This window comes from Alnus glutinosa, chromosome 2 (genome assembly GCF_958979055.1).
Source record: "Alnus glutinosa chromosome 2, dhAlnGlut1.1, whole genome shotgun sequence".
NCBI classification, from domain to species: Eukaryota; Viridiplantae; Streptophyta; class Magnoliopsida; order Fagales; family Betulaceae; genus Alnus; species Alnus glutinosa.
The window spans coordinates 33,628,381-33,645,205 of NC_084887.1; the positions used below are offsets into that span (position 1 = coordinate 33,628,381).

A 16,825-nucleotide genomic window follows, 5' to 3' on the forward strand; every position below is an offset into this window, starting at 1 on the left:
AGAAGTACATGAACCAAAACAACCAACCACAATGGTGTTGCGGCAACCACATAGACGGCAAATTAACAATATAACTATATTGAATAGTTAGTATATAAGCAGTGCTTAAACACACATTTTATAGCTCGACTCGACTCGACTCGATTACAACAACAACATATTCCATTTTTCTGTTCTTAGTTTTTATTTTTCTTTTGTTGTGTTTAATGCTTAGAACTTTGATCATGAAATTGATTTTCACGGCCATGAGTAGCTAATTTTTTAGGTAGGGCTAGATGTGAAGCTTAGCATTTTTATTATGTATTCTTGAGATTAATTGGATGTTCTTAGATCGATGATTGAATGTTATGGGTGATTTTAAATTTGAGAAAAATTTCATGTTGACAAGTATATTTTGATTCATTATGATTTTTTGTTTATATCAAATGCTTACTTTGTTTGATTTGTTATGATTCAAATTTATAGTGAATGTTTAATCTCTCTTAATATGTCATTGAAATCGAATTTTTAATCAAACTTATGCTCAAATGCTCAATCGACTCTATTTTTAATTAGTGCTTAATTATTTTATCTTTCTATTAGAATAGTTGATTCTTTACAAGGTTGAGTAAAAAAACTTTATAAAATACGTAATAAAATGTTAGGTGGATCCTTAAAGCTCTCGTGCTTTTTTCATTAATTAGCTCTATTTTTCTTGTTAATTTATTCACTTTATTGCTTAATTTCTTAGGAAAAAATAACATTCAAATTGTTTTTTTTTTTTTTTTTTTCTGTACAATAATAAACAAAAAATTATTCAAGTGTATATCATTCCTTATGATAGCCTTCAATTGAATTTTGCAATCTACCGTAGCAAAACCTTTGGACAAAACAACATAGTTTGGTAGTTAAGAAGTGTTCTGTACTTCTGTTAGAATAGGTGGTCAGGTTTGGATCTTTCGCGTCCCGGCCCCGAATGCGAGGAGGAGTTGAAGAGGAAGCAGTCATGGTTTTTGAGCTTCCACGTGGCAAAAGTTTGTCATGTTACCATAGGGATTCGGACAGAATCTTTTTTCCGGCTGTGCCCCCCCCGGGCCCCCCGTATCTAGTGTCATCTTCGGTAATTTTCATAGGATTCTTGACATTTTTTGTACTTTCAGTTTCTTGTTTTCAGCGTCGTGAATTATCCTCGGATCACCGAGCAATAAATTGGTACTAATCATAAGCTCCTGAATTTTACACTTTTTGGTCCAAATTTTCTGATCCCAAATCTTTGTAATTCCAATTCTGATTCCTTCCGATCCTTCAGTCGGATCTTTGAATCGAGTCTTGCTTCGTCCGATTCGCTCTTTTCTCTGTCGATTTAGCCCAATTTGAAACCTGGCCGTTCCCTAATTTTGATTCTAGGGTTAGGGTTTTGAGAAATTATGGGAAACTTTTCGATTTCATAAGGCTTTGTTTTACATGTAAATCTTATTGCGTGTGTCGGTTTCTGACGATCCAAATTCATATGGGTCGGTCGAAATTTCCCGGATTCCTGTGAAAAGTTGAGCATTTCTTTGGAAAATTAAGTGAAATTTTTCGATTTCATGAGGATTTGTTTTACATGTAAATATTATTGCGTGTATCGGTTTCTGACATTCCAAAATCTTGTGTGTCGGTCGTCATTTCTCGGATTCCTGTAAAAAGTTGAGCATTACTTTGGATTTCCGAAAACCTTTCATTTTTTCAATTATTTTTACGAATTATTTGGATACACTCTGTGTTACGTGTATTTTATAATTTTTGTTGCTTGTAAATCAGTGTTTTTTTATTTGAAATAGGATCTAGAATTTTGAGTTTTGAAGATTTTGGATTTATATAAGCTGGGTTTTGGTTGCTTCATCGTTTTTCATTGTTCACGTCCCGTTGGTTGGTCTTTTTCAACAATTTTGCAGGTTCACCAGCTCCTATAGCTCAGGTACAAAATGCAATTTTTTTCTTATTTTATTTTAAATTTTGTGAAATGGGTTGCTGTTGTTATTGTTTTTAGTTTAATGTGTTAGCTTATGATTTTGATTCTTTTAACCTAGTATGGGCCGTTTATTTAAGGCTTAAATTTTTGGTGATGCATAATCATAGTTGCAATTAGAACTTTTGATTTTGAACTTTATACTGCCATTGGGCAATTCATAAATAAATCGGTTTCTTTTTTTCTTTTTCTTTTGTGTATTTTGCAAGTTACAACAAATTTTCATGAAACAAAAAAGAATGAAAAAGAGGAAGAGAGAAAGATACACCAAATTCAAATGTGTTCATTGTCCATAACGTTTTCAACGGTTTTATTAGAGTCAGCAAATGAAATATATCTTAATCCACAAATGGCCATTTTCTCGCTTGGATGAGCTGAAAAAGTAGCTTTTGGTAATAATATATTGTTGCATGTGTTGGGCTAATGAAGATTGTTAGTGGGTATTAGGACTAGATGGTTAATAGGAGGGATGATGCTAGGTAGATGCCTTTTGTTTTCCATGGAATTTTACATCATGGCATTTGCTGGTCCCATTTTCAAGAATATAGGTCAAAACATAAGGATGTACATCAATGAAGTGCATGCTTGCGTGGAAGCTTATAATTGGTTCTGTGATTTTAGTAGTAGTCTAGTGGTTACGTAGAAGCCCCTAAATCATAGTGGCTGTTTACAACCACTATTTCAGACGTCTTCATTTTAAATCTCGCTGCCATGTACTATTGGAAAATACAAGGCTACTCATTTTGGTCCTTGTCCTACTCTTGGTTCGGTTGCCTATTGTAATTACATTTTATTTATTGAAATATATGTTAGCTTAAATTGTATATCAGACCTTGTTCTCTTTGAAGTTAGTTCTTGTGCCCATGGTCCTTCAACCAAATTACATTCCCTTTCCCAGTATGGGGTGGAGGGTCAGGTCATGGGTTCAATCTCGTGCAGTTACATGAGTTGTGATTAACTACCAAAAAAAACAGGAAAAAGAAAAACATTCTTTTGTTCCTCTTTTAGGTTTTTTGGTTCTGCTTCACATGAAACCTAAAAATGTCAAAGACCCTTTTATAGATTTTCTGTTTCCACTCTCTGAAAGTATAACTAACTCTAACTTGCAGTACAAAAATGCTTCACAAGCGACCATTTGTTGATGAGGATTCTTATGAGGTTGCTTCTAAGCAACCAAGACAACTGGAACATGCTAGGCAGCTTGCTCATACTACTACCATGGTCCCTGTCAGTGATCCTGAGAAGCCTCGAAATTCAGGTAATTTAGAGTCGATAGTTTTCATATAATGTTGTGCGAGATTTTTCGTTAAGGAAAGTGGTATCTTGTGTCATCCATGTTGGTCTTGCTATAAATAATAAGTATTCTGTAGTTTTGTACATATAATGACTCGGCCAAATAACTACAATTTCTTGATACAGAGGTTGACCATATTGGATGAATTCTAAATAAGGTTTGTAGAAAAAAACTTGAGCTGCTCACCATCTTTTCCCTGACCTTCCAAAAGATTTAAGTTGATCCATTTAAAATAAAAACATGCTGTGGGATGTGTGATTTTCCCCATGTATAGAGTCTCCTTGAGTCAAAGAACAGGATTGTGGCATTGAATGTGTTTTTCTTTGGATTGGTTTGAAAAATATTTATAAACCATTTTTTGTGACCGGTAAAAACTTAATCTGGACCTATCACAGTGAATTTTTTGTCACTTGCATGTGTTTCATCAGTCACATCAGGGTCAATGGCCCCATAATATATTCTTTTGAGTTTAAATTCAATTTTATTCCTGACCTAATTCCCCATATGAAGATGGTGAAGGTGAGGACAGTTTTACCAAATTTCAAGACGAAGGAAGGCTTGTAAATGACCCAGTCACTGAAGTCTCAAATGAGACCAAGTTATTAGAAGCTGGTGTTAATGGCAGCGTTTCCCAATTTTTGTGGGTTAATGGAAGTATTATTGGAGCTGATGTTAGGTCAGAGGCAGCTATTAATTTTTCATTTTTTCCAGAATTTTTTCATTCTGGACAACAACTAAAAGCTTTATATCAGTCTGATGAGAACTATTCATCCCCTTCCGATTGTCCTCCTCAAAAGCTAGTTTCGGTTGGACCAGAGCATCAAGTTTTTGTTCCAGAATGGGGCCTCCAGGATCTGAAGATCTCTTCAGATCATCTGGATAAGTCGGATTCTCAGCTTCCCCACTTACACGCATCAGATGCAGCCTTCCTGATTGATGATGTTAATGAGCTGCTGATGGGTACATGTGTCATTCCAATGCCTGACGTTGAAGCATCTGCAAACTCTTGCAATGAGAGTGGGGGAACCAGAAGTGACTGTAGGTGCCCTGACGGGGGTTCTATCAGATGCGTGAGACAACATGTGATGAAAGCTAGAGAAAAATTAAGGGAAAATCTTGGGCAGGAGATATTTGGGGAGTTGGGGTTCTGTGAGATGGGAGAGGAGGTGTCTGAGAGATGGACTGAAGAGGAAGAACAAGCCTTCCATGAGGTTGTCCTTTCTAACCCTGCATCTTTGGGTAAGATTTTTTGGGACCATCTCTTAGCAGTTTTCCCTTCTCGAACGAAGAAGGACCTTGTGAGCTATTATTTCAATGTCTTTATGCTTCGAAAGCGTGCCGAGCAGAATAGATTCGATCCGCTAAACATTGATAGTGACAATGATGAATGGCAAACAAGTGAACTTGTACTGGCAGAGGAAGATGAAGACTCTGTGGTGGAGTCTCCTTTTGATCAAGAAGCCACTGCATATTATCAGGAAGATCATGCAAAGGATTGCCTTGAAGACATTGAGGTTGAGGAAGAGACTGATACTTGTGAAGATGACGCTGAAATCCTCATTCATAGAATGGGAACTGATGAAGAGGATGGGGGAGATGTAGATGATATTTCAGGTACACATGTTAGTAATTCCCTTAGTGACTGTCATGGTGATGTTGATTTAGAGCTTTGTGGTAAAATTCCAAACAGTAATTGTGAGGATTATGATATCCAAGATGACTCCTGCACATCATATGAGTTTCAGCAGGATAGGGTCGATAGCTGTGGTCGACTTGATGAGGAGACTGATAGAAGAGAGTCCTGTGAAGAATGAACGCTTGAGATGCATCTTATTATTATTGGTTGAGAGGTTGATCGTGCTGGAAGATCCGTTATGAAGCATTCCAGGATACACTTCTGAGCCTTGTGATGGTGAATGATAGTTGGGTGAGAGCTGATTTTTACCAATTTGGAGTTTGAATGAAATTGTTTCCTTTGAGGAATCTTGCAATGATGGCAATGGGCAACTGTCTGCTAGAGCTGATTGTTTAATTTCCTCCAGTTCTCTTACTTCTAGTCTTTGGGGCTTCAATTTAGGGCCTTCCTTCCAAGGAGCATACGGGAAGTTTAAACGAGATTTGCATATTGGGATTAGATGATACACCTTTAAAAGAGGATGATTAATTCTGTTTTCCTCTTGAGATCTTATACTACTTGTTGGAAGATGTGGAAGTATGTAGTATTTTCTTAAAAGATGGTTGATCTGATCTCCATCAGTATTCAGTGTGTCAAAAGAAGGCTCGTGGAATTTTGCCTTTTAGTTTGTAGGTTTCTAAGCCCTTGTCTGCGAGACACAAATTCCATTTATCCTACCAGCATCAGGATCGGCTTGGAAATAATGGCTGCAGTGGTTCCATATCAGAAGGCCAAGGGCTTCAATGAAACACTCTCGGTTCCAGTCAACCGAACTGAAGTTTGTTCTGGAAACCTGTTAATATCTCAGTGATAATTGTTTATAAAAATAAATAAAATAATTATGCGTGTTCTCATATGCATTTTTTTTCCCCTTCTGAGACCTAGTACTGTCTAATTGCTTGACATCACATCATTTTCATTAACTAAGAACCCTTGTCCACTATATATATATATATATATATACATATATATAAAAGAGGAGGAAACATTGAGTAATTGTATTCTTCTTCTTTTCAATACAAGCCCTTTTCAAAAAAAAAAAAGTAATTGAGGTGGTGGGTGGTTATAAATAGAGGAGTTGATAAAACGAAACTCACACAAGTCTAAGCAAGGAAGCATAATTATCTACACAATAATATCGAAATGGCAAGACAGAGGAGAGTGATCCACAACCGTGTCATGTCAAATTAAAGCATCATTTTGGACGGTGATGTCAAAACTCGAACACCAATGTTAGGTTTGAGAGTTGAGACACTTTCTTTGGCCGAACGATGACGTTTCGGAAAGTCCTGGTTATCTCAAGTCTGGGACATGCCGTGGATGCAAATGTGTAACGGACAATATCCCAACCTTTACTTTATTCGATCTTTGGTTTTACAGTGAGAAGGACCTTCCTATTTTGTAATTATTCCTTCATCTTATTACTACTACTACTACTACTAATAATAATAATAATAATAAATCATAGGAGGAGAAAAAAAATGTTTGTTTTGATGTAAAATGGTCTTTTAAGAGAAAATATTTTTAATAGAAAATATTTTAAAAATAATGGTTATATATATATATATATATATTTTACCATTATTAAAAAAAAAAATCTTGAAAACATTTTCTGCTATATAGGTCACACTATAATAGTGTTTATTCACAATATAACATAATATAATATAGGGAAACTAAAAACCAAATAATTTTTAAGTTGATTTTCCATGGAAAAATAATACAAAATAAAGAGTACAATTGAAAAATGTTATTCTGTAAATAAAAAGTAGTGTCAAGCTTTGGCTTTTTCTATAAACAAAAATTCTATTTCTCAATGCAATTTCAAACAAGCTCTAAGTTAGATGGATGAATAAACCAACAAAAACTAAAGAGCCCTCAAAAGCTCAAGCCTTCCACTGAGCTGGTTGTTCATTTACTCTACTTTTATGTGCATTTAGTGAGCACCTATATAAATCAATTTCGAAAACCACTCTCTCCAAGTTCTATCATTTCTTTTAGTGGAGATCTTCTCTCCCCTAGTGAGAGCCCTTTATTGCGAGTGCCTGGAGAGAGGAGGCGGACGCCTCCTCCCTCTACCCATCTCCCCTTTTTCTGTCTCCTTCCTTTCCCTCTCTTTATTTTCTTATTTTATTTTTTATTTAATTTAATTTTTTTAGTTTTAAAAGTTAGATCTACTATTCTCCACCCACACACTCCCACATTGCCACTAATGGCCCCTTCTTCGCCCCTGCACCCACCTTATTTACATCACATTCGTTGAGTGTGGGCGTCACACGCTTTATTGGTAGATTTTTCGCTACCCCTCTCCTCCTTTTCTTCCAATTTTTTTTTTTTTCCTTTTACTTCTGTCTCTCTCTCTTTGGGAAGTTAGATTTACCACCTTCCATCCTCTGCCTCCACCCACGCCCCCCCTACCGCCACCATCGACTCCCTCTTCGTCACTTGCGCCCAAGGATGGAACTACCCCTGAGGTGGGGACACAGAAGTTCCCCCAAAAGTTTTAATTTTTTTCCTAAATTTTATGTTTAATGAATTTGACCCTTCAAAATTAATTTTTTACCCTTAAAGATCTTATTTTTTTAGTTCCATGCCCCCTCATCTCAAATTCTAGTTCCATCCCCTCCTGCGCCCTCCACCCACTATGCTACATTCCATGCACCACCTTGTAGCGTGTTATACGCCACACTGGTTGGTAGATCTATGGCTCTCATGTAAATCTCCTCTCTACTCCAACTTCTTCTCTGCCTCTCTACAGCATGTCCCTTTCTTTTTAGCCTATGAAAAATGCAAGATTTGATGTCTCCTGCACAATAATTATAGGGTACCTCTCTCACCAAACATTGGAGTGGAGATATTTTTCAGCCCTCCCAGTCCAGTCAATCTCAGAGCAATCTTTCTCGTTGTGGCATCCAAGCTCCTTTATTGTTGTAGCAAGCGACTTTCTAAGCAACTTATCATTTACGCTATTTCAAAAACTATCAATCTGACAACCCCTTTCTTAGCTTTCCGGCCGAGAAAACATTGGTCCAAGCCAATTCTTTGACCTATTTTCAGTTATTTTTTTAATGTTTTTATTGAACTCTGTATTGATTTTATTGGGGGTGTTTGTAGAGTCTAACACCCCTTCCTCTTGTATCTTCTTTTAGGTTTAATGAATTTTATCTTAACAAAAAAAAAAAAATTGTATGTATTTGGGAAGTTTACGTCCATTTCCTATCAAGTCAAGGTAACCGTCCTGTCATAGAAGAGAGAGAGAGAGAGTGGAGGGGGTTGGGGGTTGTGGTAAGCCTAATATAAATGCATACAAATTTTCCTGCACTACAGACAAAGGGCAAAGAAACTATAGAAGATACTAGATAGGGTAAGTGAGATGTTTTGTCACGTTTGTTTGTTGGATGACTGACTAAACAACCACCTTCAACTTAGATGCCATCTTTTTGTCCACCATCTAATTGTTTAGATGGTCATCAACCTTTTATTTCTTCAAACTTACAATTAATAAACACACTCCCCCCTCTGTGAGTAGTAGCCAAACAAACAAGATTTTATAATCAATTAATGCACATAAATTAAACACAAAAACATAATTCCAAAAATTGCATTTCCCCAAATCCCATGTTCTGTTCTATATTCAACTCTTTGAGCCAAAAAAGTTCAGATACAAAAATAGGTAATTCATCAAAAGAACAACCAAAAATTTTCGATATTCAACTCTTTGTCTGTTTCACTGAAAAATTTGGAAGCGAGCTACAATTTAGCAACTATGGAAAGTCACCAGTAACAAAAGAAAACGCAGTTGGAACAAAAATCAGCTGAATGGGATTAGTTTGAATTCTAAGCTATGAGCAGCAAATGGAAGCTTCAAGCAATTGAAGACACTAGAAACTTCGTGGTAGCCATGGATGGAATCTCTTTTCTCAGTTGGGTGTCAGAGAACCATCAGTTCATACTTCTGATCATTTGCAACACACCATGACTTGAATCCAACATCAACATCGGTCTCTTTCTCGAGAATAACAGGGAGATTAAGATCAACTAGATCACAGATATCAGAAATCTGGTGCTCTACTGCCAAGGTCTCCTCAGATATGATCTCAGAGGTTTTAATCACATGAGCCCTCTTGTGACCACCCAAAGCTTGGCCTGATGCAAAAACCTTAAAGCAGATATGGCACTTGTACTCCTTAGTCTCCTTGAACTGGCAACTTGTCAGAGACACTCCACTCATCTCCTGCTCCACCGAGTTCTTGCTACATTCAAGATTGATAAGCTTGCAATTACACTTCCGAATTCTCAAATCAGAGCTGTTTTTAGTTCTATGAATTGTCTGGTGGCCTCCAAGTGCCTGATGCGAGTGGAAATTCTTGTTGCAGGTCTTGCACTTGTATTCACTTTTCTTTAGAGATCCATAATCAGGAGTACTACACATCTTCTTGCAAGACTTTCCAATCAACTCAGCATCACTAGCGTCAAAGCTTGCTTTCTTGTTCAAACCAGACTTCATGGATCCGGAATTAGCAAGATCCAATCCATTATCTTCTGTAAAATCTTCATCCACTTCTACTTCGGTGGGCTTGATCTTCATTCCGTTATGACTATCCTTCTCCATTTCATCTCCTGACACATCATCCAGCTTTGGCATCACGCATTCAGCATCCCTGTATAATTCGTCAATAGAAGCTTCCATTTCAATCTTCATTTCCTCGGCACTTCCAGACCCAGAATCATTCTCACTGAATTTGGATCCTCTCTTCTCAGCTAAGACAATCTTAGAAGGCAAAACATGAGAATCGGAATCCTCCACCCCTGTCCTCTTCGTCTTGAAAGACTCGAGGACTTCACAAGCAAAAATTCCATCTTCATTATCATTTGCAATTCTCTTCTTTTGTCCGAATGATTTAACCTCAAAAGTCGTAGAATCATTATCAGAAGACTCTGTAACCGAGCTAAATCCACTCCTAGACAGCATCATCAAGCATATAGCCCCATCTTCTACTTCTTCCTGCTCAGTTTCAGTAAAGGATACAGATCCATTCAAACTAGAAAATGAATAATTTGGAAGAATCTTGTACCTCCTTCTGTTTGATCGCTTTCTGCGAACGAGCCCCAGGGTTTCACTGTTCAATTGGCTGTCCATCTCCATCTTCTGGCTAGAATGAGTCCAAGATTCATTGCATAAATCAAATCTTACAGAGTGGGTCCTGATGTGGGTAGTGAGAGCCCTTAGTGACTGAAACCCTTTGCCACATTCTTCACAGAAAATTCCGCTTGTTTTTGTTCCTGAGGGATGCCTCACGTGACCAAACAGAGCCCTCAGTGACTCAAACCAATTGCCATAGACCTTGCAGACGATTTCTTGATCTGAAGTACCATGTTCTGAGCGTGAAAACTTAAAAGACTTCTTGGGGTTTTCTCTTAGGCCATAACCAGTATGCCCGCCGTCTTCAAAACCCTTGTCACTTTTGATCACCTTTTTCTTTCCTTTGCCTGAATTCTTGCTCGTATGACCCCTCATGTGACCTCCCAACACTTTTCCACTGGAAAAAGTCTCGTTGCAGAGCTTGCATACGTGCCTCTGTTCTTGATCCTTTCCCATCTGAGAATTTCCAACAGAATTTTCCAAGAAAGTCCAACTATAGTTCAACCCACTGAAACCAAAAAGAAAAACCCAGATCAGAAACCCAAGAAATCTCAAAACTTTATCTCACATTCCCGGAAAAAACAAAAGAATGCTCAAGAATAAGAGGAATCAAGTAAGATCCAGATGAAAAAAGTCAAGCTTGAGGATTGCGTTTGGAAGTGTTTTGGAGAAAAATAAACCCCCGTTTGAGGATTCTTGATCCCCACGCAAGAAGTTTCTTTTGGGTCACTCTCACTCTCACTCTCTCTCTCTCTCTCTCTCTCTCTCTCTCTCTCTCTCTCTCTCTCTCTCTCTCTCTCTCCCTCTCTGTGTGTGGCTACTACAAATATGCAAGCAAAACGTCGAAGGCTCGAACTGTAAGAGATTGGCTAAGGCACCACCTCTTTGCAGTTATGATCACGATTCGCGAATAGGAACAGAGAAACGTACATACAGAGAGCGAGGATCTCGCATTACTAGGCAAGATTTTGGCGCTCTCTCTCTCTGAATAAAGCATAGGCATAGGCTAGCGAATTTGTGGTGAGAGTAAAAATTACCATCCAATTTTAGATTTTTTACCATTAAATTTTGAATTTAATAGTTACTTTTACTGCAAGATTAAAGAGCGTACATTCGAAGGTGCATTTAGGTCTTTAGATTTGTAATTTTAAAATGTATGATTTAAATTAGTAATTTTAAAATATGTTATTTAAGTAATTTTTTAAAAACATAATTAAGTATTTGGAAAAAATATAATTGGACTTTAAAATCGCAAGTTAGCCTTTAAAAATTCTGTGTTTTCAAAAAAGCACAACATTTACTGCGATTTGGAACATCATTTTTCTGTATTTTCAAATCGCAATTTTAAAAACATAATTATCAAATGATTCATTTTCTGCGATTTGGTTTAAAATTGTATTTTTTTTTTACGAAATCGCAATCCCAAACACACCCTAATATAGGTGAATACTGAGTTCTCTGAACATGTGTTATTACAATATTAAAATATTATTTAAATGATTAAATTTATTATTTTTAATAGCTTAAAGTTTTAGAATGAACGTCATAACAAATATTATGAATTCAAATCTTGTTCTCGTGTTACCTCTAATGGAGGAGTATTAAAATAGTAATTAAATGATTAAATTTATCATTTCTTATAACTTAATCTTTTAGAATAAATTGAGATTTAACACTCACTTATGGTTATTTTGTCCTTTTGTTTTGTTTAGAGGTATGGATAACAAAATCAATGGATCAAGTGTGTATGAGTTTGATACATTTTTCTTAATGGTAACATAGTAAAGAAAGGTGGCATATTATAATCATTTTCAATAAATTAACGTTCTTTGATCTATGAAATTGATGCATGACCAATGAAATGATTTGGGAAGTTCAAAACTCACATGGGTGATAAATGTGATAAAGATTTTACGTCAACTCAAATCCATAAAAACTTTTTATTTATGTTCATGAAAGTGAAAAATGAAAAAAAAAAATGAAAAAAAAAAAAGAAAAAAGAAGAAGGGGGCACTAATTAATGTGATATCAATTTCAAATAAAATGGATACTATCAATTTAATCATCAGGATTTCAAGTTGCTCAATTTAACAGTGTAGATGATTTTATATCATTTAAATATTTTAAAAGACATGTCAACATTAATTTCATATAGACCGGTTAATGTACCAACTTCAAATCCTAACCATAAAATGGATACTTGGTGAAATAGAGAGGATCTTATTTCATTTTTCTTTTTGCATGCTTGGGATTCAACAAGATAAATGATACATGACTAAGAGTGTTTACTCTTTGATGTGGCAGTAAAAATCACCATTGATGTGAAATATACAAATTAACCTGTCTAAAATTCAATGGTGTTTTTTACTGCCACATTAGGGAGCAAACACTTAGAAGTACAAGTAGCATTTCCGATTCAACAATGGGTTATACATTCTTAAATGAAATGAAAATATATAACACTTCAAAAACTATTTTCAGAATATAAAATTATTATTTTTTAGCTTATACAAATTCAATAACTAATTGGAGTAAATGGTAAAACAATACGAAGCAATCGCCATTATCACTGCTTTGATTAGAACTATCCGTTCAGTTTGAGAAAGAACTTTCGCTTTCTACCCCTTAGTTTTTTGGAGGACTCTCTTTTTAATGTCATTGAAAGTCAATCTTTTAGAACGATAGATGAAGATAAAAAATCCCAAATGAGAGAGTTCTGATTAAAGGGACGATGGATGTTTAAAGTGACACACACCTCTCCACGAGCCAGCCCCGGAATATTCTTGCTAGTAGGATCAGTGGCAATGCATGCAAGCTATAAATTTTAATTAGCTAAACATTTTTATAATATGGTCACAGATGACAGAACCAAAAACCACCAGTAACAATTATGGAGGATCATAATATTTGTACCAAACCAGTAGTTTCAATCATTGTGTATCACATTTCAACCATACGGCAAAATTGCAGAAAAATTACTTTCACAATATGATTGGGATCAATTCTTTCTCCCAATTATACGAAATTCAGGTAGAAAATGAGACAGGGCCGGGGTTCGAGTGCTTTGAGCAGGTGAACCCTACACTTCGAGCTGTTTGAAACACTCGATTCCCAATACCTCTCTTATTACTTGCTCAAATTTCATAAAATTAGAACAAAAAATTCTAGGAGCTCCATCCTCACAACACAATTGAGGGCTTAACTTTCAAGTGTTCAAAAAAAATAAAATAAAATAAGTAATGGTTATACAGATTCACAAGGAAAACCAAATGAAAAAAGTTATACACAGCTGTCCAGAGTTCAGTGTTCATCACAGCTAATGATTAATAAACTGATATTGTCAACTTGAATGTAGCAAGAATTCAGTGGAGCAGGAGAAAAGAGATTCCATCCATGGCTACCATGAAGTGTCTAGTGGCTTCAATTGCTGATTTGAGGTGGAGGAGTGAAACTTCACTTTGCTACTTATTGCCATTCAGCTGGTTTTTGCTCCACCTATACATCTTCATTCGTTACTGATGAATTTCCAGAGTTGCAAAATTGAAGCTCATTCTTTCATTTTCTTTTGGAACCTTGATATTCAATAGAAATATTGTTCCATTTTTTCAATCTCTATACATAAATCAGTGAGAAAGAAACTAGCTACACAATCAGCTTCCTCGCATGTATTGATTTACAAAAGAGAAACTACGCTTTAAAATTTCGAACTCTGCAGCAAGCAATATGCCTCGAAGCCTTCCAAGGAGAGTTCTATAGCAAGATTGATCCAGCAGCTGCCTGAACTCTTCCAATCTCCACGCGAATAAACTCTGGTTTCTGCATCAATGGAAACAAAACTAAGGTGGACTACGTTTACGATACTCGTCGCTATTTAAGTAATGACGCATTCTGCAATTAGAGTTTCCGAACACCACAACTTTTCTGCCAAATCTAATACATTTGTACCTCGATCCCACATCGATAACAAGCCAGGAACTTCTATTATTTATAATGCTCTAGTGAGACGTGATTGATCGCCGGGCTTGGTAACGTGAGCCTGTAGCCTGAGTTGGGGCATTACGGTGATGGGACTCTGAGCTAGCCTAAATGGTCGGATTCTTGTGGCTCTTTACTGGCCCGCCCGTTCCAAGCCAAGAGCTGAGCCATGTGACTTGGGCGTAGGCCCTGGGTCATGTGTCTCCTAGAGAGGAGGGCATTGCGTGAGGCTGGTTACAGAGCAGCGACTACCTCCCGCTCCTGGCAGTGGAAGGATAACGGTTCGGTGCCACCTTAATCCAACAATGGCCAGTTGGGTTGACTTCAGTTGGACCATCACCTTTTTCTTTTCTTTTTTTCTTTTTTTTGGGTTTTCCCAAACTCAATGAATTAAACAATTCTCTATGGGAGCTTGAACATTCAACACACATTGCACTATTAGCATGTTCGACAAATATACAAATCTGCATGGAGTATCTTAGGATTGTGTTGTGTCACAATTAATAAAAGAACATGTGATGTGAGTCTGCATACCATCACAACATGCAGGGTGTTTGCCATCATCAGTACTATATATGAAACTAGTAGAGGAAGATCAAATGTTGTTGCCACATTTGAAATGAGAATAGTAATATGCTGGAAATGAATTGGCACAAAATCAAATTATTGATTTACCCCATTAAATGAAACAAGGATTGCCTAGTGTTGGGGATAAACTCCACCATGGGTTCCACTCAAGCAATTCTACTTATATAATCTCCCATAAAGAGGGATACGCATTTTACGATCTCTGGATTAAGATATTCTAAATTTTTTTTTTTTTATTTTACTGGTAGCCCATCGCAAGTCCAACCATATCAAAAACTGTTTCAACAAATAAAAATTTGACTCAGGAGGTGGATGTTTAGCACATAAATTTTAGCATTCGGTTTCCATCAACCGTCAAGCAAGATAAAATCCAATTGTGAGTTACGTAAACCTCACTTGATCTTGGCCCTAGTAGACCATTTTGGACCGGTTGAAAATCTCAGGAACCTTCAAGGTGCTTTTGACACCCCATGGATTAATTAGTACAATAACAAACCACATAGACCATAAGATGCACACATGGATCCACATTAACCATTTTGATGTAAAAAAGTTACAATAAATGACAAAAAAAAAACATTACATGTCCTTTTTTTTCTTCATTTTTTTGCTTATAAAAAGTACTTATTTGGTTTGAGAAATTTTTTTAAAAGGTAAAAGGTCTAATACGGTTGACTTCTCATTGCTCATATGAATAGAATCTTGTTGGAAAATATTGCGGCAAGATACTTCTATTAGTTTCTAAGTAACAAGCCAAGAACTGTGTTCTCTTTTGCTTTGTGATGCTGCATTACTCCAAAATTTTCTAATTCAATAAATTTCAAGAGATAAATGTGAATCTGTCCCTATGGAAGATGACTTTGATCTATTAATGCTCCTAGCTAAGCCACTCCTGATTCTAAACTTAGGTAAACTATGCTTAGTGGATGTAAGCTTAATTGTCAAGTAGCATTATTTCTCCTAGAAACAAGCCACTTCAGGATATTATTGTCAGTCTCTGAACTTAATTTATTAGATACATACATACATACATTATGAAGTTTGAATGTATCTCTGAAAGGGTTTTTTGTTTCCTCCTTTCATGTTAGTCTCACTTCCATTCATTCAGCTATTCTGTGTCGTTTACATCTATCTATCAGTGCACTTATAGCTTGCATAGCCTTGCACAACATTTAGATTTCTCGGGCATTTGTTTGATAGAATTTCCTTTGAATTTGTGTTTAACCCATACCATTTCATCTCCCCAGAGATGCGAAAAACGCAGTCCATCAACAGGAAGCTGGATGAGGCCTTGGAATGTAAAAAGAAAGAGCTCGACCAGCAAGCCAAAGAATTGGATCGGAGGAGAGTAATTGAGTAAAGCCCACAATGACCTGGAGCGAAGAACTTTTTTGAACGACATTGAAAAGGTTGAAAACACAGCATGTAGCGTTTTATGCTTTGGGTGTATGCGTTTTGGGTGTCTCTTTTCTAATGCCAGTATATAAGGCTAAACGGTAAAAATAAGGCATGTTCGAATTTGTCAATTATCTGTAGTTTCCTTTAATCAATCAAATTTCTTAAAGAAAAATGATTCATTTAAATATTTAATTTTTTTATCACTCTTGGCTATATGATAAGGTAGTTTTTCACCTTATTTTAGTTATTTTAAAGGAAAAAAACTCTAAAATTAGTGAATGATCCCCTTACTATATACTATATAGGGAAGGAGTGAAACTCTAAGTTGTATATTTAGATGGGGGAAGGATCTATCTCTTTCTTAAACTAGGATTGCACTTGCCTTATATTTTCCCCCTAGCTGCCACGTGCACGACAGACAGCCTGCGTATCTTCCTCTCTCTTCCAGAACCTTCAAAGCTCAAACTCCAACTTCCTTCCCTTCTTCCTCGCACATCTTCAAGCTGCCACCTTTTTTCGCCACTACCCCTGACAAGTGCCTTCGCCCTTCACCCAGACTCACCCTTTGGCCTTCCGCCTTCGTCTTTCTCACCCTTCGTGACTTCATCTTTCTCTGTTTCTCTACATAAGACACAGATCATGGAGCGTTCAAAACTTCAAAAGCACGCCCATCAACACAAAGAAGAAAAAGAAGCAGACGGAAGGGCAAAAGATTACGCTTTCTCTTTGTGAAAGCCGACGGAAGGGCAAAAGCATTGTTTT

At 36.5% G+C, this 16,825-nt stretch overlaps 2 protein-coding genes across 2 annotated transcripts; one reads left to right on the forward strand and one right to left on the reverse strand.

Annotated features, from left to right (window-relative positions):
• The first annotated feature begins 922 nt into the window (after positions 1–922).
• On the forward strand, positions 923–5,827 carry LOC133859626 (uncharacterized). The gene is made up of 3 exons (XM_062295090.1): positions 923–1,939; positions 3,100–3,248; positions 3,795–5,827. Exons 2-3 carry the CDS (start codon positions 3,107–3,109, stop codon positions 5,096–5,098), a joined length of 1,446 nt encoding a protein of 481 aa, XP_062151074.1. The 5' UTR covers positions 923–1,939; positions 3,100–3,106; the 3' UTR covers positions 5,099–5,827.
• A 2,858-nt stretch (positions 5,828–8,685) lies between these two features.
• On the reverse strand, positions 8,686–10,877 carry LOC133861504 (uncharacterized). Its single transcript, XM_062297290.1, has one exon. The coding sequence runs from the start codon at positions 10,556–10,558 to the stop codon at positions 8,891–8,893; it is 1,668 nt and encodes a 555-aa protein (XP_062153274.1). The 5' UTR covers positions 10,559–10,877; the 3' UTR covers positions 8,686–8,890.
• Positions 10,878–16,825: the final 5,948 nt, after the last annotated feature.

Excerpts from the sequence above, each read along its gene's own strand:
- LOC133861504 (XM_062297290.1), bottom strand. The coding sequence starts at position 10,558 with ATGGGAAAGGATCAAGAACAGAGGCACGTATGCAAGCTCTGCAACGAG.
- LOC133859626 (XM_062295090.1), top strand. The coding sequence starts at position 3,107 with ATGCTTCACAAGCGACCATTTGTTGATGAGGATTCTTATGAGGTTGCT. Across the intron at positions 3,249-3,794 it reads TGAGAAGCCTCGAAATTCAG|ATGGTGAAGGTGAGGACAGT; the intron begins GTAATTTAGAGT and ends CCCCATATGAAG.